The 20,077-nt window shown below is 41.2% G+C and overlaps 1 protein-coding gene across 4 annotated transcripts; it reads right to left on the bottom strand.

The window, feature by feature from the left end:
• Positions 1–863: 863 nt before the first annotated feature.
• On the bottom strand, positions 864–19,438 carry RAD51C (RAD51 paralog C). 4 transcript variants are annotated; one of them, XM_054208763.1, is made up of 9 exons: positions 19,270–19,438; positions 17,849–18,107; positions 17,430–17,596; positions 16,293–16,426; positions 13,402–13,533; positions 11,058–11,124; positions 7,466–7,526; positions 4,825–4,885; positions 864–1,174 (listed from the first exon to the last, which is right to left on the bottom strand). In XM_054208763.1, exons 1-9 carry the CDS (start codon positions 19,385–19,387, stop codon positions 1,079–1,081), a joined length of 1,095 nt encoding a protein of 364 aa, XP_054064738.1. In that variant the 5' UTR covers positions 19,388–19,438; the 3' UTR covers positions 864–1,078. The 4 variants fall into 4 exon arrangements, 3 of the variants coding, with proteins under 3 accessions (XP_054064738.1, XP_054064740.1, XP_054064741.1); XM_054208765.1 differs by having other exon boundaries at positions 864–3,831; XR_008467682.1 differs by lacking the exon at positions 864–1,174 and adding an exon at positions 10,461–10,575 and having other exon boundaries at positions 4,849–4,885.
• Between the last annotated feature and the right edge of the window lie 639 nt (positions 19,439–20,077).

Consider the following 20,077-nt stretch of genomic DNA (forward strand, 5'->3'; position numbering starts at 1 on the left):
AGTGACTCTCACAACTTGAATTCTCCATTTAGCCTGCTGGCTGAGTTTCCTCAGATATAACATTATTGAGCACTATGCCAGAAAGGGGGTCATATGCGTGCATGTGTATGGACAAACACTTCTTACAATTGAAGTAATTACTGTTTAGCAGTGCAGTACCTTTCTTCTCCTCTAATAATCTTACTGATTTGTTTTCTCTTAATAAAAAGAGGACAAATCCCTGCTGCATTTTTAGTGTACATTCATTCTTTAATTTGGTTTAGACTCTGGAGCTGCTAATATATCGCTGGTGTCTAAGAAGCCTGGGTTTCCTCTTTACTAAAGCCACAAATGAAATGGATTCTTAGTACAGAATCTTCATTCTGAATCCTTTGGTAAAATAAGAACATGGATGCTAAGGGCTATGCAGCAGTTTGGTTCAAGCTTGAGTGATGGTAAAATATTCTTAGTTACTAAGATAGGAACATAGAATTACCATGCTGGGTTAAATCTTTTGCCCTTCAGATCTAGTCTCATCTCTATTGTTACCCCTACAAGATAAATGAGAAGTTCAAAACAGTGCTTTGATTGTCCTTGATCAAGGACTTTGCAGCAGGTAAGGGCTAATGCCCCAATCTGGTATAGCATTTCGGCATGTATTTATCTTTGAGCATCCATCAGCAGCTCCACTGCCTTCTGCCCTCGTTGGAGGCATGTGAGCAGATTGCTGCAGGAGACCTTGTTAAAATTCAGATACACAGAAAACCAGAGGAGTAATCAAGACCTGTGTCATTAAATGTACTGTATTAGATGCTCGCATCTAATTATTTTTTACCCAAAGAATTAGTTGTATTCTCCATTTCCCCCAAAAAAACTGAAGCCTCTTGCTGTAGAAAACATAGATTTTTATTATAAAATTATGCCATACACAAAGGAATTTCCTGCGACAGAAATTTGCATATTGCAGTCTTTATGTTAAAACAATGTCCAGAGTAGGAATTTAAGTTAGAGTCTCTCAGGCTGCCTTCAGCTGCATGTTCACTATGCAACTGTTCTAATGGAGGACAACATTTTTTAACATTCAATTTTTGAGTCGCTATTACTTTTCTCTCCTTGGCCGTTTGCAAGGGTTCATTTCAGTATCTTCTGCATTTTGAGTGACGGCTGGAGGCTGCACATCTCGGAAACCATGAGACTGTAACATATAAGTAAGATCACGTGATAACACTTCTATGGATATAAAGCATGAGTAACTAGTTCCCAGAAGATCAGAATAAGGTATGATGCTGTCATTTATTTTAGATGAGCGGCCACAGAACATTTATAGACCAGGCTAAGCTCAGAACTGCAAGCTTTTCAACACACATGCCAAATAATAACTGTGTCTCCTCATTTTATTTTTTAAAGATACTTAATTTTCACCAGGCTATCATTTTCATTTTACCACTAATAACCCCTATGGCTATGAAGCATTGCTTGTCTGTAAATTAACTTATGTTGCCTATTTAAATAAATGAAAAGCCAAATCCTTCAGCCGTTATTCAAGCCCCCACAGAAGCAAGGAGATAACTGCATTAATTGCCTCAGTCATTTTCAGAAACAAAACTGAATTTCTAAAACCTAAGATATTTTTGTTTCATATATCTACTTAATGAACTGAAAACATCAATGAGACATTGTAAGAGAACAGCATCTCTGAATCAGTCTCTAGACTGCAAAGACTGTCCCAGCCTAGTAATTCATGGGACTCAATGGTATGAGAACTGCCAAAAACTAAATGTAGAAGTGAAAACTAGATGCTGCTACTCAGGAGAGAGCTTGAAGTGACCTATTTGGCTTAGTACCATTAGTATTTTCTGTTACTTTAGCTCACAATTCACTGATTTTCAAAGATTTTGAAATATGAAAGATCTGGAAAATCAGTGTGTTAAATATGTCATCAATGCAGATGAAGACACTGAGATGTGAAGCCTGCAACTCTGTCTTCCTATCTCCAGACAAATGGTGCGCAGGGAGCACTGCTGACAGATCAGTGAAATCTCTCACTGCACCACAGACTTAGAGACAAAAAAAGGGGTTAATCAGAAGAAGAAATTGCTTTGGGGATCCTAAATGCTCAGGTAGAGACAATGTGAGGATGAGAGCATTTCAGGAAAGCTGACATTTTAGGTTGGTGCAGTGTGAAAAAGCAGGCAGAATTACTATCAGACACGTGACTTTTCTAAAATGCCAGTGTGTCCCACACCAAGATCAATCCAAACCAAAACCCAATCGAAATGTTTTGCTTAAGTTTCCCATCTCTGCATTTCTATTTCTAAATGCCTCACCTCACGCAGACTGCTATGTTTTTAAGGAAACAAACAGCAAGAGGTGCCACAAGGGCAGCGTTTGTGCAGTCCCTCTGCTATTATAAGCAACTCAAGTGTTATTCTAAATAGCATAATGGGGAATCTTCAAGTCTAGTGTTTCACTGCTGCTTGCATCTAATCTCTGCCATTTCCCTTAGGCACAAAGGTGGATCTGTAGCCAAGAATCCACTTAATCCAGCATGCTAGACTCCCAGCAAAAGCATTCCGATGGTTATAAAGGCCAGAACGCGATAAAGTAGGCTGCTTAGTATGGATGTTTTGCATTTAGTTAAAGGCATGTACCTTCTGGGCATAGCCCCTGGAAAATATAAGAATTTTTTATATATCTGTGAAGCTTGTTAGTAGTTTTTAGATGGAGAGAACGTAGCTAACAGAACCAAGGCTTAAAAAGGCTAACTGGACCTTCAAAGCTCAGATAGTCTACAGTATTTTGAGTTGTTTTTTAACATCTTCTGGTGTATACAGACTGTATCAAGACTGACAAAGGTAGATGGCTTTAGTACTTGAGTGGTATTCTCATTACGAGTCTGGCAGACCCTCCACAGTTCAGGGCAATACTGACAATTCCTACCCAGAATATAGGTCTTGGGTTTCTCTCTTTCACGATCAAATAATCAGGTCACATTACTTGGGGAATTTAGGTGAATCAGATGATCTACTTGCTCCCTTGTGCACAAATCAATTTACATTTCTATACTCTGCATTTAAGAATGAATCCTTATCAGCCTGTGAAAGAAACTCCATTTCTTTTGGTAGGTATTCCACAGCTTCCACTCTCAGCAGGACTGGTGACCGACTTGCCAGTATGCTGGAAAGGACACAGCTGAAAAAGAACTAGAGCTCGGTCACTAAGTTAGACACTTCTCCATCGGCTTACAGGCACTGAAGAGCCAGTTGGTCAATGGTACCAATTTGTATAAGCCTAAACATCTTTGAGGATCTAGGCTTCAGGAATTTATTATTTCTTTTAATTATCTTTTTTTGTATGCTGGCTACACATAGATGTGCTAGATCAGATTTGGAAACATTGAACATGTATTTACATCTTCCAGTTAAACTATGGAAATAGGAATGAGAAATGGTAACAGCAGACTGTTATCATCAGACCTGAATTTCATGAAAGCAACAGGGATAATACATTTTTTACTTACAGAAACCATCTTCTGAAGAAGCTCAACAGGATTAAGGGAAAAAACACAGGGATAATCTTAAGTTTTAACTAATCTTTGATTAGGATACATTCTCAACTGCATTTCAAGATTGTGTGCATTCACACAGAAGAGCGCATAGTTATTTTATAACGGATATAAAACTGAAAGGAAAAGGCAATTAATCTGTCTAAGATAAAATCCATCTGTTTGTCAGCTGGAGAGAAAGGGCTGCACACTCACATCACATGATCCAAACAACCTTGGGATGTAGTCCCACTTACCCGTCCAGTCTTTACAGAACTAAGAATATATATATATTTGCAGTATTTCTTCTGTCCAGGTGAATACATTCAGGGTTAAAAAAAAAAAAAAATCTTATTTCTGTTCAATAGTTTGAAGTTCTCATTTTATGGCAGCATTAAAATCTGCAGGAAATGCTATGGCAACGTGTTTCCATGAGGACACATAGCAAACAGTTATAGCATGTACCTATGTATCTGACATTTGAAGATACGAGTGCCGAGTGGTGGGGTTTTTTTTAAACCTAAATACAGCTTAGACAGTATGTATTCTCATTAATATGTATCTAAGCACTCCACAAAAGAAAATAATCGCAGGATTTAACTAGGGATGAATAAGGACTCAAGCCATAAGCTGGAAGCTCCTCATATAATAGTGACAGCAGAGAAAAATCTGTATATATTGGCTGGTCATAGGGTCACCAGTAGAATGGAGCTACGAAAGAGATAAATACAACCCAGGTTATATCAGGCAATGCACTTAAAGCAGAGATGTGGAAATATGTATGGCACTGGTGATACCTCTGGAAGACCATGTATGATTCTGGTCACCCTTGTCCTAGAAAGATAAACTCAGCTGGAACAGAGAAGAGCCACTCGGGAAACAACAACCTACCTGACAAGGGAGAAAACAGCTTGGCTTGAACAAGTCTCCCAAAACGAAGACTCAGAGAGTGCATGATTGTTCTCTGTAATTGCACTTAGGCCAAAAGTTAACATCAAGGGCAGAAAAAATAAGCAGTACTAGCACAAGAACAGATGGGGACAGGCTGTCTGTAAATTTGATCTGGAAATCAAAATGTTTAAGAGGACTAACACGCTGGGTCATTTTTCTAAAGAGAAAAGGTGCAAAATATTCATAAACCAGGAAACATCCTAATATTGCTGGTTACCTTCTGAAGGCAACTGAAAGACAACACTAAGAAAGCAAACAGCATTCTCAGATTTGTCTATGTATCTGAAAATTCCTTTACAGCTAGCAATTTGCTCCCATCTCTGTATCTCCATCCCAAAAGAAATACTAACTGTAATGTGATAAGGTATGGTTGACTCCTTTTGACTCGGTGATTTGTACAACGTTGCCAACCTGATTAAACAAAAACCAGATAATTATGATTAGTGAATATAATAATAATAATAAAAATTACAATAACCAAATGATCAGACCCAAGTTTTCCCACAAACATGGGGTAGATGACCAGTGGAATACTTATGTATGTCTTTTCATATAGGTCACTTAAACTATGGATGCCAAATTCCCATCTTTGCTTGACCTGTCAGCTAAAATACAATGTAGACCTACTAAAAAGAGTGAATGATTAATTAGCCTTGTTTCATCACAGCATTTGATCATATTTGTGGAACAATATTCATTATGAATTAATTCCAAATGCCACTTTCTTAAAATGCAACCAAAAAGGTTTTGAGCAGAATTCTTTCCTACTCCGTTAAGCAATCATTTGTTCGTTGACCTCTTAAACTTGGGAGATACCCTCAAGAATTCAAATACTTCTAAGGGAGGTTTTTTTCCTAGAGATTTCACAAGCCTGTCAATATAACCTAGTGGATGGAGAATAAGATGTTCTATTTCTAAGCCTGACCTTGCCACTGACGTACAGCATAACCTTGAGAAAATCGTTTCCCTTGTAATTTCTACTCTTAACACTTCCTTGATTTTGTGCATTTAGACTCTAAGCAGTGCATCTTGATTTGTGCTTATACAGCACCTAGCCCAATAACATGCTTGCATATTATGGATAATAATATAGATAGAAGATCTATAATATAGGTAGAAGATCGCAAAGCAGCTCAAAAGCACGGGATTTTTCAAGCAGTCCCATGGCTGCTAGTCTGCACTGTGCCCACCTTCCCAAAACTTACACTTACATAAAGCCAACATAGAATATGTTCTGCTCTCTGTATCAAGACACCCTGCCAAAGATCCTGTTAATTATTTTTGGTTTTTTTTTCCTCCCTGAGGTGCCATTCTATTAGAGAGCACGTAATTACAGCCTGAGGAACACTGCCACTTCATATTAGCTACACAGGGAATTCCTCAGAACATTTAAGTGGTGGGTTAGACTTTACAAAATAGCCTAAATCCGAAGCTGCAGCAGCCATGCTTTTACAAGTGCTCAGCTGGAGCTCTGCTGCATGCCTCTGACTCAACAGGATCTTTCCTTACTGCAATGAGAACCCTTATAATTAAGCTCTGACATTTTCAGTAGTAGAGAGAAAGAAAAAGACAGGTATCATATTTGGGCAAAGCACAGTTTAAAAAAAAAAAAGAAAAGTAAATGGATTCCCAGATGGTCATCTTTGTGTCTCAATAACCTAATATAGACACAAGAACAACAAAACCACAATGTATCAGCAGGTATAGGTAGTTCATTCCAGAGAGGCAGTTGTAGTTGGTTCTGCAGGCCCCACTCCATATTAGCTGCATATTTAGAACAGTAAATAAAACATGTTTGTCTATTTTTGGCTTGCTTTCTGGAACCTGTATCCACAACTTTCTTCGCTGTGTCACAGAAGAAAAAAGCTCTTTACTTTTGATATATAAAATTAACTTTTGTTCGTTCTGCAATCATTATGTTGATGCAACTTCTGTCTTATAAAGGCTGTTAACTAATCAGTGATGTTAATTTAATACCAAATTAAATAGCCTGCTGTAAATATTCTGCATTGCCTTCAAACTTAGAATTTTAAAAACAAAACTCCACAAGGAAGCGTCACTGCATTTCTCTTTCAAGTTTAACAAGCCAAACTATTCACAACAACATTCCAGTACCATTTTTGTTCACCGTTTGCAGAAGATTACAGAATTGAAGCAAGGCTTCTTAATCTCAAATTGTTGCATTTTGATACTATATACAATACAAATTTAACTGACCAGGAAGGAGAAGTGAGCTTGCAATGCAGTGAAGAGAGGAAAAAAGAACTAGAAAACAGAAAAGATCTCAATGCAACAGACAGAACTTCATACTGTTTTTAGAAGGGTCATCCTTATTCCTTCTAAAATCATCTTCTGTAGGTCAGCTCTGCATCGGGAGTAAATGCAGCTGTCTCTCTACCTCTCTGCAGGTCACTGTAACTTGGTATCTGCATAGCCGTCCAGTTTTGCAGAACCATCCTGCTGCATTTAAAAGCAGAAAGGTCCAACGGCTGCCACTGGGGCTTAGAGGCCAGTAGCCCTACAGTCTGTCCTCCTGAGAATCTCTGTCTAGGTGGAAAGCCGCCTTTGGCATCTTTGGCTTTGTACTGACTGAGGCCTAAAAGACTGCAGCAAAGAAATTCTACTCCCTGCTCACAAAATGCAGATAGTAAAAAAAAAATTTCTACTTTGCCACCAGATCCTAAATTCTTGTGTCTGAGCAACTGCCACTAGGATGTTCTATTTTGATGAGACAGGGCATCTTGTCAGAAAGAAAAGTACAAGCAGCAAGCTGACCATGGTGAGGAGGAGGAGCGTGCCAGTGCAGCCCGCACTGTCTCAGGCTGAACTAGAAAGCTCCTCTCGGGCCTCAGTAGCCTGGGACACGGCAGACTAAGGCCAGAATTCAAATTAAAATCCCTGCTTGGCCACTAGGGCCAGCCTGAGAAAGACTCTCAAATGTCACATTTGTCAGTATTATTATGTACCTTACCGGCCTACATTTTCACTTACCTCTGACTGTTGTCCCAGTGGAAGATTAAACGGACAGTAGCAGCATGTCCCCAGCTTTCTCCTGGGTAACACAAAATGTTAAGCCATTTTATTTATCTCCTATAACAGCAGCAGCATCAGTAAATTGAACTAAAATTTACAGTCTTCCAAAAAAAAAACACCAAAACCCATGATTAAAACATATATACCTTCCTTACAGTAATGAATCACATCTTTTTCATATGTTCAAGGATTTCACAACCAGTTTATCAAATATACTGAGACAATTAATAACCTCTGTACTCACAGCGTGTTTTATAGAAAGCTTGATGCAATACTTCCATATTTGTAGAAAGCTTTTATATATACACCTAATAAATGACAGGTACTACACAAATCTTGAAAACAGAGGCAGCATGCAGAAAAGATATTTCTAATTACTACTGAAGAAGTCTAGTGAGTATGTCTAAATCCTACTTCAAAATTGCGATATTCTGTCTCTCAGGCATAATTATGAGCAAACATCACTCCCTTTGGGATACAAGCTTTGGGAGAAAGTCAATGATTATTAAAGTATTAAGGGCCCCTGAAGCAGTCTTCTGCTTCTGACAGCAAAATGCAAAGGAACACAACCAAAAGCAAGGGGCGGGGGTGCTGGGTGGAAAGAGAGAAGGCAGTTTGGATTGCTATCCTATTTCAGGGGAAACAGTCCTACTGTTGCAGTTCACACCTGACCACAGGCTCAGTCAATTTATAGACAATTTTACTGTGTGTTTTCCTCTGTTTATCCCAGGAGGCGGTCAGTAGTCCAAAAATAGATTGCCTTTTAAACCAGCCGTTTTGGTTAAGTGCTAGAAGCCTCTCCTGTTCACCTGCACGCAGCCCTGTAACTTCCGAATCACTTGTTGGTCTCCATCACGCCACCAGCCCCGCATGCCCCATGTGCTCCGGTATTCATTATAGCAGGGGGAAGAAAAAGAATGATTCAGCTGTAATGAAGACATACACCTTCCAGGTGTCCTGCCAGATCTTGTTCCACTATATCTAAGTTGAGTTTAAAGATTTTGGCTATCAATCAGATACGGTTCCGAGTCAGAGATCAAAACACATTTTACAATGGGTACAAATTCCGTAACAGAATGTTTCCAACTGTACTGAATATGAGAGAAAAATGCTACTGTAAAATGATGTATTTCTGAGTTAAACTGGCTGCTCCTTTCTAAATATATCCAGTAGAATGTCTAGGAACACCCAGCTTAGCTCTCACTAGTGGGAAAGAAAGCTGTCCCCTTCAAAAAGCTCTTGACTTGATACCTTGCAGCATCTGTGGGGTTGGTTTTTTTTCATAATTAAGAACTTCCCTTCTGCTAGGAAGCTGAAGAAGAGTTTAGAGATTAATGTGCTTGTGAAATCTTAGAAAAGGCTGTTACTAAGGCTTACCAATCAATGGGGAAAATAACCTATATAGGGGAGGCAATAGGAGTGATTTTACTTGAGGTTTTGCTGCTGACCTCTCCCCTCAATGGTTCCTTTGCCTAAAACCAACCATGGAGGAGCAGGACGTTCTTTAGCCTATACGATGAGACTGTTGAAATAGCATGCCTTCATAGCGGGTCATAAAAACCACCTTGTATTCCACCAGCTCAATACTTGCACCAAGTCTATGGAATAAATTCACATCTTTGTACCACTCAACTTAAGATATCACTGTTTAGGATGAGGGGAATATCTCTTAGCTTAAATATTTTACCAACTGGGACAAACTTTAATTTTTGCAAGAGTACACACTACTCAGTTTAACAATACTATGTTGTTACACACATTCTGGTGAGAGTCACAGTCATGGGTCAATACACGGTTATGTCAAATGTTTGGAAAAGAAAATATGCACAAGATAGAAGATGGTATCTTTGAATTATAACCTAAATGTCTTCACATTCTTTACTGTCCCTATGACTCAATAAACACAACAGCTCTCAAACAACACTGGCTATTAAAAAAAGACAGCATCTATTAGCTTTACTTGAGTTTGTAGACAGAAAGGCTGCCAAAAATAATACATCAGAGAGCAAAAGGCAAAAATGACAAAAAGGGTCAGAAACCAGAAGCTGGATCTTTATCTGCATGCACAGCTCAAAATTCCACATTCTTCACATTCTCGAAGGAGACAGCCTGTAGTTGTTCGTTTTATCTTACATCTGTGCCAAACGGTTCAATGCCTGTACAGACAGTGAGAACATTTTTGCCTTTTAACTGTCCCTTTCTGCTCCCTCCCCTCCAGAACAAGGGAATCATTACTTAGTTCACAGAAACTGAAGCGGTGGACTGAGAATTTGTGCCCTTTAAGTGCATCATAAAATAATACAACATTACAACCTGAAATAGGGTTTAAACACTGAGCTTTTTCTTAATTTGTCAAAATCTCTACTTCAGAAGAACTGTTCTATTTTCCCCTGTGACCACAGCAGAAGAGTCTATATAAGGTACTCTGCTCGTTACAGGAGCAGCCTGTAAAAAACACTTAAAGTCACTATGGGCAGGCTGTAGTTGAGGATCCCAGATAGAACTTCCCTCTACATCCTAACTGTAGAGAGCAACGGGTAGAGAGTTCCAGGTATGCAGCAAATATGAAATGCCTTTGCAAATAATTAATGGAACGTGTTCAAGTATAATGGCAAAATAAACAATTTAAACTGTTTTGGAGAGGCAGTGAATGATTCTCGGGAATTTAGGAAATCGCAGCATAGTTTGAGGTGTGCAACCATTAAGCTGTGTTTTTCTGTTAGTGCTTTAACCTGTTCATCGCCACATTCCTACTAGAGGTTTCGTGCCCCCAGGTCCATCCCTACACTTTTTGCATGATCATTCACTAGCCAATTTCAGTCCGAATTACTGATTCCTCAGAGGTTTGCTTATTATTGACACAGCTCAAGCTTACTCGGCCCACTTTTGGCAAAAACATATTGGGAGACAATCACACAAAGAGCTCAGCCAGCACACAGGATGCGGCAGTGACCTCCAGCAGGGTAGTGGCCTCCTTGGCTGACACAGCTGCAGCTGGAATAGAGGTAACTCCACGGCCCACGATCCTCAGGGGAAGGCTGCAATACATTAGCTGCACGTCCAAAAACCTAGTTATGCAGAGAGTTTTTAGTACCTAGTGCTTCCCCAGAAAGGGCGATTCAGTCATCTTAAAGAATACTGATAGACCTAATATCGTTTAGTATTAAAAATTTTGGTTTAAAAAGGAAAAAAAAATCCAGCAACACTCTCAATCTGTGAGTTTATGCAATCTGAAAATGCCATGATTTTTAAAAGTATTTGTAATTGCTTTTCAAAAATCTAACCAGGATTCTAATCTGCACACTATGTTTGAGTTTAGAATAAAATTAGATAGTTGCTAGTTATAATTACAATGCTGACATTGATAAGCACTACTGTAGAGTTCCACAATGCTAGCAGTTCCAGACAGGTCTAATAGTTTCTCCATGGATTCTGCTACATTGCAGAAATTCAGCAAACATTTTCATTTTCTTTGTACACAATACCAAAAGAAAGGAAGTCATATATTTGAGGATTAACTCAGTTTTCAACTCACAAGCAAAACACCTACCTAAAGCAGGAACCAATGTGGACTGGCTCTGTCCAATCCTTGTTGTCATTTGGTTTGTCAGAACTACCTAAAAGAGGAAACAGAAGCAAACAAGAAAATGTCCAGAAAAGAAGTGTACTGGTGGGAGGGAAGAGAGGGATTTTTCAAAAAGCTTTTACCAATAAAGTAGTTACTCAGGCAAAACTCTTGCCTACTGTACTGTAATGAAGCTTCTGTGTTAACAAGAAGAAACCGTAAAGGTGCCTCATCCTTTCTCAATAGCCAAAACAAGAGAACCCTGCAAAATGTATTTTCAATTTGTATTGAAGGTAGATTTCTTTCATTCAAGACTTTAGAGACACATAAATTTCTCCCTTCCCAAGGGATGCAAACTCTACACAACTTGTATATTCCACCGTATTTGTACTAAATGCTGTTTGGATCTGTATTTAGATGCACATGACTTGTACTAGCCCTCTATGAAGAGATAGATTTCAGCCACTGTGGCATAAATGAACTTCGTGGTGCTGCTCAAAACACGTATAAGCCTAGTGATTAACAGAATTTCTGCACCTTGTAGTCTAAAAATGCGCAAGTGGGTACAATACAAAGCAGAATGAAAGTGAACAGACAGAGCGGGGGAGTGTTTTCGCAGCACGAATCACTCGTAGGAGGTTCACAGACAGTCTAGGTTAGATCCCTGGTAGAAGTGGGGGTGGGTGAGACAGAAAAGAGCCAGGAATATTAATTGCAAAGTTCATTAAAAATGAAAAATAAAGAATTGTACCTATCTTAAACCCTAGGGGCTTTCATTGTTTGACATGCTTGTATGATTCTTGCTTGAACAGTTATAACTGTGCGCTAGAGCAAGCAATTCCACTGAGTGCACACCAAAACATTTACATAGCTGAAAGCCCCAAGACATATATTGCGTATTTTAGAGAAGTAACTCCTCATACATGGATGGTAACAGCCCCAGACAGGTTCCCCATCTCACTGCTGGAGAAGGGCTGGTCCGGGCATGCCAGCACAACCCACTGAGTTCAGCTTTAGAAACTAAAGGAACTTATTTCCTACCATATTAGAGCATTCAGGCTGCCCAGCAATCTCTGGCACGCAAGCTGAATTTAGACTGCTTGCAAGCTACGTGAAACTAACTCAAAAACTAACAAGAGGGCCACTCTGAGCTAAATTATTTCTGAAGCTCTGTGATTGATCTCTTCTTTAGCAAGTGTTTATTTAGCAAGCGTTTGTACTAAACTCCTCACTTGTTCAATAGAAATAAGTTATATGTTTCCGTTGACCAAAGAAAAAGAAGACTGTACAATGACAACTGCTCCTGTTCAAGGTCACCAGGTACCCAATTTATGAGTGAAAGCACTCAGTAAACTGGAGGCTGTGCAAATCGAGCAGTCACATAACATTTATCTCCCTCAGTGCCCACACCAGCAGGAAGAAGCTTCATAATTCATGTCAGGGCGAGAGAGAGGGGACGCTTTCAGCAGCAAGGCCAATCGCCCAACCCAGGCGGACTGCAGAGCTGTGCTCTTTCCCTTCCTGCCGCTATCGGAGGAAGCACAAGGGGAGGCTTATTTTTAGCAGTTATGAACAAAAGCCAATTGCGCAAGAGAGTTGTGGGTGACAAGGTTGCAAGTCACCTGGAAACAGTTACAGGCACAAGCACCATTTTGAGCTCTAATTCCTGAACAATGCTTTTCTGTGCTGTGAAAGACTTGCCAAAACAACTTCTGGAACAGATGTAGCTTCTGAGTGCCATCTGCTGGCTACACGGCTGCAGATTTGCTGGCCTCCATATTGGCGTAAATGAGGTAGAAACAATGCCCAGGAAGGAAGCTATGGGTTTCCATGGATGCCAGGAGATCAAGCCAAACTAGCAGATAAAGTGGTTGTCCTCCCCAAGAACAGTTCCTCCGCAAAGACCGTAGTTTATTTTTAAATGAAGAGTGGAAAGTTATGTTGGAACTGCTAAATACTCTGATGTATTTTAATGCATGTGCTTTGTAGGTAAAAGTCACCAAAGAAGCATTTCTTGTCCAACGAAATCATTAAAGAAAATTATGTGAAACAGCACGGCAAATTGATATGTCACCATTTAAGATCCACAGGATGCTTTTAATGCAAATTTTACTTATTTTGGCAGGTCTAGGAATTTTCCGCCTGAACGGTTTTGCCTGCGCAATCCATCTAAATTTACTAACCAAACCAGCAGACACAAATGTAGAGGGCATTCTTGCAGTTTTATTTTGCTATTTATAGACAATCACAAATCACATTTGCTTAATTCTTTGTAATGTATTTATTCCAAAGTAGCATCTTTTGTGGTGTAAATCTGCTCCGGACTTACCGCTGATTTATGATCATTTGCTATGATGATCAGCTGCTGTGCCAGACCATTCAAAAGTCTTGTTCTAAGTGAGAGGTCCTCAAAGTCATGGCGAAAAGGAAATGCAATTCCATCAACTACCACCAGTCGGACCTAAATGCAGAAGAAAAGGAAAAACTACCATTACTACTCTACAAACAATGACAAAAGCAGTAAGACATCTTTTTAAGTGCATTAGAATGTTTTATGTAACGTGATGATAATCTTTTATTTCATACACAGATGTGCATGACAGTATAACACCTATTGTCTCTCTCTATATATCGGAGACAACCAGCACTGCACAAGAGTGCAGGGTAAAGAGCCTCGAGCTCCCAACACAGTAATACACTTGCTACGGCAGTACTGCATTATTCATAGCTACTAGCTCAGGCCATAGCTGCACTAGCTTAAACAACATGCTGCACTAAGCTCTCCCATTAGTTAACTCGGCACAGAGCTGCCCTTCCGCCTGTTTCCAGTTTCAGAGCTCGCTCACTTACAGCTGACACACCTCTGTAGCACCTGGTACGGAATATAAAATAACAAAGCTGGACTTAAAGCCTTGCAGAAGAGAAGCTGGAGAAAAAAAATAAAATCATTAAACATCCAAATTGTACTTCATTCGACTCTCCACAAACACTAATTTATTTCACCTTCTCCCTCAAAAATTAAATCCAAACTAAAACTAGAATACATGCTGTCTGTAGTCACTGTTAAAATAACTCCTCTGATTCTAAGGCTCATATCAGTGATCTATCTTAGAAACATGGATTTTAACAGATGCTCGAAGACATTCCAGACGCTATGCAATGGAGCTGAGTATCTGTCTTGCCTGAAGATGTTTGCTTTGCTGAATTATTTCTTTTGTAGCAATCATTAGCTGAATCTAGAGCACAATGCTGCCGCTGGCTCATCACCCTCAAGACACTATATAAACATTAGTCTGGGATTTTGATTTATTCTAGCTTCATTTATTGCACCTGTTTTGATGACCCAAGTTTGTCTGAAATACAGAAGGGAGATGGATAGTCCTACAGCATCTGCATGTTCAGATGTCACTCAAATCCTAGGTATCTACAAGTTCTTGCATTAATGTACACGATAACAAATTGGAAACAATACAAGAAAACTGCGTTTCTCTATTATTGATTTAATTCATTATTGGGAAGTAGCTTTATGACTGGAATATACAAGCCTGCAGCGAACATCACTCTGTACAATGGCCCTGGGCCTCCAATTGAAAAAAAAAAAATTCATTTGAAAAAGAAGATTAAAAAGTAAGAATTAAAATAAGATATTCTTCTGTTTTCTCATTTTTCCCCCTTCCTGCAAATTCTTTTCTATGACCCTGTACGTCTTCCTCACACGTAATTTTTTTGCTTTAAGAGCAATCAGTTTAACAGTATAAATACGACTCATGGTAGAAAGGAATGTATACAGAGTAATATGACTTGCCTGTCAAATGAATATATCCAGGTACGGTGCAATTTACTTTATTCTCCCAGTTGCACTTGTTATAAAATAGCAAACAAGTAAACTTAATCGAAAGTAGGCTATATCGCAAAAGCTTGGTAACACACATGCCTTCTCTATGTCAGTTTGTCTCTACTAGACTTAAAGAATTATGTTTATTATGACGAGTATTTTCTAACATAGTCTTTTTTGTATTATTGGTCTTTCTTGTATTATTAACAAGATCTCAAACTACATCATATTACCAAATGACACTCTCTACAACTACGTATCTCTCAAAAAAACCCTAAAAGCTGGAGGTTTCCTGTGGTCCAAGTCTCAGCTCCAGGTCTGCACAGTGGGATCCGACTAATTTTAATGAGAGCTGGACTGCAATGAGCAATCTGTCAAGTCACTTATAGCCTGTCCAAGGAATCACCGGAAGGTCTTACAGTTCTCCTGCAACCTTCAGTATTTCAGGCTGCAGGCCAAGCACAGATGGTACCAGAGAACTGCAACCCAATGTAACTGTGCTAATGAAGCCATGTACTTTCCACAAGAGCAAACACAACAGGGCACCGTTAGTACCTGGCAGAGAAAGGGAAATACCAGACTACACTAAGCAAAAGTAAGACTCCCATCTGCGCTTTCAAGAACATAACAGCTTCCAAAAATGGAAATGATATGCAAAAGACAATCTAACTAAACAACACTGATTTGTGCTCTGTTAGAATGAGGCACAAGTCATCTTCCCTGAATCCTGTTAGGGAGTGATCTGCTGTGCAGAATCTAGAAATCTGGAAGGGAGGTGGTGAAAATCTGCCTTACAATAGCATTTCCCTAAGACACTAGGTACTAGGAAACTTTTTGGCTGTAGTCCACCCAAGAGTCAAGCTGCAGGCTCTGGTTGCTTGTAGCAACAGAAGATGTATTGGAAAGAAGGAGAAGAGTCACTTTCTGGATGCCAAGATGGCGCAGGATGCTTCTGGGATCTTCTAGGACAAAAAAAAAATGGCACTAAGCCTTTCTGATACCCCTGCATCATGGTCATCGCATGCACACCTGGCTCAGAGACTCTTTGGTAAAGCAGTTGTGTGATAATTCGTAATGCAGTGCTCACAGAAACATAACACGTGGCAACATAGATCCAGTATCCTCACCTGGAAGTGGAGATCCAGGATGATGGCAGCGGTGGTAGCGAAAGCAAATTACTCTCAAGAGTAACTGGGAAGGGAATGAAAAAGCTAACAAGCAAGTAAGCTTTACATTTGTACTCTGGCATCAGCCAATACATTGCTGCCAACCTGCTAAGGTACTAAGGTGTTACTCGTGTTACTCGTTATACCAGATTAGTATCCCTGAAAACCTTTACTGTGAAGATGAGTCATATCTTCTGGTAAATCCGCAATAACCCTTACCTTTGAATGTTCTGAAAGAAAGTCTGGGAGGAGGTAGACCTGTGCAAGAAGCTCTATATAGTCACGGCAACGGAAGTAATATATGTGAGAAAGGATACTTTCAAGAGAGAAAGTCTCCAAAGCTTTTAGATGATCTGAGAACAAATAAATAGATGAGTAAATGAGTCAGAAGTCTGTGCTAGCATATTGCCACTTTCACCATTCTACCAAACTATGCCTTCCACATATAGCAACAGCAAAACCCCCAGAAACAGGAACAGTCAAGGTAAAGAATGTAGGAAACATACCCTCCATCTGGCTTGAAAGTCAAGAAGGAGGTGAGCAGATGCTATCTCAGCATTTGCACAGAGATACACCGGAGCCTCCACGGGAGTTCTCCAAAAATGAAAAATTTATTTCTGAAGAAAGAACTTTTCCAGTAAATCATTTTCAAGCCAGAACACCACTGGAGGACAACAGTGACTATTAAGCATCCATTGTTTAATGCACAGGCAGTAGCTCATTTAATATGGTGTCCTCTTACCTCTGTTCAAACAGAAGTTTACTGGATAAAATACTCTAAGAGTAACATAAAAGTTGTGTCAGTATCCCCAACACACTGGTGACTTACAGAATAAAACTCTTCATTAAATGCAACCCAGCTATATTGACCTTATGAAGGAGCTGAATTCCAGCTACAGTTTTACAATATGGGGCTTCAGCAGCAACGCTGTCTTAATAAATTCTGCCATTCCTCTTCTCTCTCCCCAGCTGCTCCTCCTGCCCCTGTGTTGCAGCACAATATCCCTCTGTTTTGGACAGTGTTGTGTTTGGGTTTTGCTGTACATTCAATCATTAAAGTGATCTGTGTTAAAAAAAAAGAAAAAGCCCAAACCCACATACCTAAAAACCCCACAAATCACCACATAGAAAAAAAATTAATTCTTAAAGTAGATCAGCTCAGTCTGCAGCATGGCTCCGCACACTGATGCAGTTCAGGGTATGATACATACAGGCAGAAATTAAAGGCTGGCAGCATGAATTCCTTAAGCCAGCGCTGCTGCTGAAACCCTCCAACTGTAAAACTACAGCCTACGAGACACTCATTTCACTCAGATCCTTGCCTGCTAGGCAGAAAGAAATGACTTAGCAACGTACCTTCTTCTTGATGAGCTTCAGCAATAAGCTGGCAATGCTGCACACAGGCAGTTGCAATATCCACTACTCTGTCTACCATAAAACTCCCTTCAGTGTCAATGAACACGGCTTCTCCAGCTACGCCCCCAAAGCACTCTGGGATCTGCACGTCGACTGCCAACTGCATGCTGCCATGGGAAACAGAAAAAAGAGATATATTTACATCACAAAGCTCTCCTCCCCTCCCAGCTCACTCCTAAAGTGACCTTTCTGCTGAGGAATACATGGAACAGGAAGCAGTACAGCCATTATATTTATAATGCTGTGTAAGAATCAGAGATTGCAGTCATGACAACAAGAAAAATGAACTTTCTTCATAATTAATCTAAACAAAGAAAAGTGATTCTCAGCTGCACAAAAGTAATCTAAAAATAAAATACCACAGCTGTGTTTTCCCAACACCGGGTGCTCCACAGATCTCGGTGATTTTTGTTAGCTGCACACCACCTCCCAGAATATTGTCTAGTGCTGAACAAAAGGTGATGATGAAGCCCTGGGCTTGTTCCTCTTCCAGAAGTTCCAGCGCTGTGCACTTTCTGGTGGCGCCTGATGCCCCAGCAGTCCTTGCCGCATCCCCATGACACTCCTGCCTCACAACCTGTAATGCTTCCAGTGCCTCTTCTTTGGAGATTCCAATTTCTAGAAGAGTCAAAACCATGAAATGCTACCTTATTTATATAAACAGCGATTTATTTAAAGTATAAAGAGATAATTCAATTTGTTTGACAGAACCTGATCATTCTGCCATGTAACACAAAAATATTAATCCTTTTAGTATAACGATGCACACAGCTTGCCAACATCTCTGGAACTAATGATGTGATTTTCAAAAGAACTCAGAGCAATGATGCCCTGCGTTCAGAATTCAGGTGACAGCAAGTGATCTGCAAATCAATAAAATCAAAACTGCTGTGGACGTGTCTGTCAAAATAGACGTGGATGAGATCTGGCAGAGCAAGTCACATATTCTGCACTGAATGTGCTATCATATTAATTTCATTTGAAGCAAATAAGGTCCTGTAAAAGAAGTCAGGCTGCAGACTCGTAAGTGACAGTGACACCTACTGATGGTACCCTGCCAGGGCCGAGCACCTTATGTGTTATTTTTAGACTTGAAACACAGTGTGAGTGACAGAGATGAGATACCTGCAAATTTCTCTGCGTGTCTGTACACACACATACCCGTCAGGATCAAGCTACTTCATTTTGATCTTCAAGGCAAAACTATTACCACATATTATCACAGCCAACAAAACTACTGATAATCAAAATCTCGATCCACTTCTAACAATGGCTGTGCAAATCTTAGTTTAGCTTCTTCGAAAAAGCAACTTCCTGACCTCATAGGAGTTTATCTTGTTTAAAGTGTGTGCAGTTGGGGTAAGAAGAGGAACAAGAGAGACAGAATACTCTGGTGGTTCTTTCTCTGTATCCCATTTACATCACACAGCGATCTTTTGTCAGAATCGTGGGGGTTTGGTGTGTTGGGGTTTTTTTTGCTCGGGCACAGGTGAGTCGGTAAATATTACTTTTCCCATTTCTCCAGACTCGCCGAGGTCCCAGGGAGTTTCCCAGGGGAGCTGCTCCTTCAGCCGCTGACCTGCCCAAGCTGCTTCATATGCATTAACCACCTAAATACGCGAAACCCTCCTCAAACACCATCCTCGCTAACAACCTGCTCCGAAAGCTTCACGGAAACGAGCGGCTTCGTGAAGGGCTGCGAGAGAGGGGGGGGGGGGGGGAACCCGCCCAAAGCGGGGAGGCCCGTGAGGCGGCCTAAGGGCCCCGGGACCGCCGGTACCTTTGCTCAGCCCGCAGGGGCCGGTCTCCAGCAGCTCCTGCGCCGTCTGGAAGCCGGCGGCGACGAGCCTCGCCCGCAGACCGGGGGCCAGCGGCAGGCTGCCCACCTCCCGCTGCATGCCGGGGCTGCCGGGGCCGGCGGCAGTGGCGGGGCAGGCGCGGCCGGGCGCCGCTGGGCCGCCACAGGGCCCGGCCCCGCCCACAGACGCGCGAGGCGGGAGGGAGGGGGGAGGAGGGGGAAGAGGCGGCCACGCATGCGCGGCGGGCCGAGGCGCGAGGCGCGCGAGCGCGTGCCGTGGCCGTTGGGCGGGCGGCGGCGGCGCTGAGGCGGGTGAGGCGGCCGGGGCGGGACAGGGTGCGGAGCCCGCGGCGGGAGCGGGGGGCATTCGTCGTGGGAAGGGGGCAGAAACAGCCAAAGGGCTGCTGGGCCCAGGCGGCCCTGATGCAGGCTGCGGCCTGCTGTGTGACGCGGGTCTGACTTCTCTTCTAATGCTTGGGGAAAATGCACTTTTACAAGGCTCTGGTGCCTGAATTTGTGAAAAAAATTACTTCATAGCCAGCTCTGGTGTGCAGGTTTCAAGGCCTTGGTGGTTTTGAGCGTTAGCAGGTGCAGGGATGAGGAGGAGCGAGACCCGGGCACTTGACCCATGCTGTCAACAGGATTATTTCATACCATGAACGTCAGATTCAGTACAAATTAGAAAGTTTCCTCAGGAGTTCTCTCCCTGTGATGGCTTCTTGCCCCAGTGCCGGAGCCCTGAGCCCTTCCCTTCCTGCCGAAGCCGCAGCACTCGCAGTGTCCGACGTTT

This window comes from Rissa tridactyla, chromosome 7 (assembly GCF_028500815.1).
Source record: "Rissa tridactyla isolate bRisTri1 chromosome 7, bRisTri1.patW.cur.20221130, whole genome shotgun sequence".
Taxonomy (NCBI): domain Eukaryota; kingdom Metazoa; phylum Chordata; class Aves; order Charadriiformes; family Laridae; genus Rissa; species Rissa tridactyla.

Coding starts and splice junctions, on each gene's coding strand:
- RAD51C (XM_054208763.1), bottom strand. CDS start 19,387: ATGCAGCGGGAGGTGGGCAGCCTGCCGCTGGCCCCCGGTCTGCGGGCG. Junction 11,125..13,401: donor CAAATGATCATAAATCAGCG/GTAAGTCCGGAG, acceptor TTCCTCTTTTAG/GTAGTTCTGACAAACCAAAT. Junction 4,886..7,465: donor CACTGGGACAACAGTCAGAG/GTAAGTGAAAAT, acceptor TTGTTTAATCAG/GTTGGCAACGTTGTACAAAT.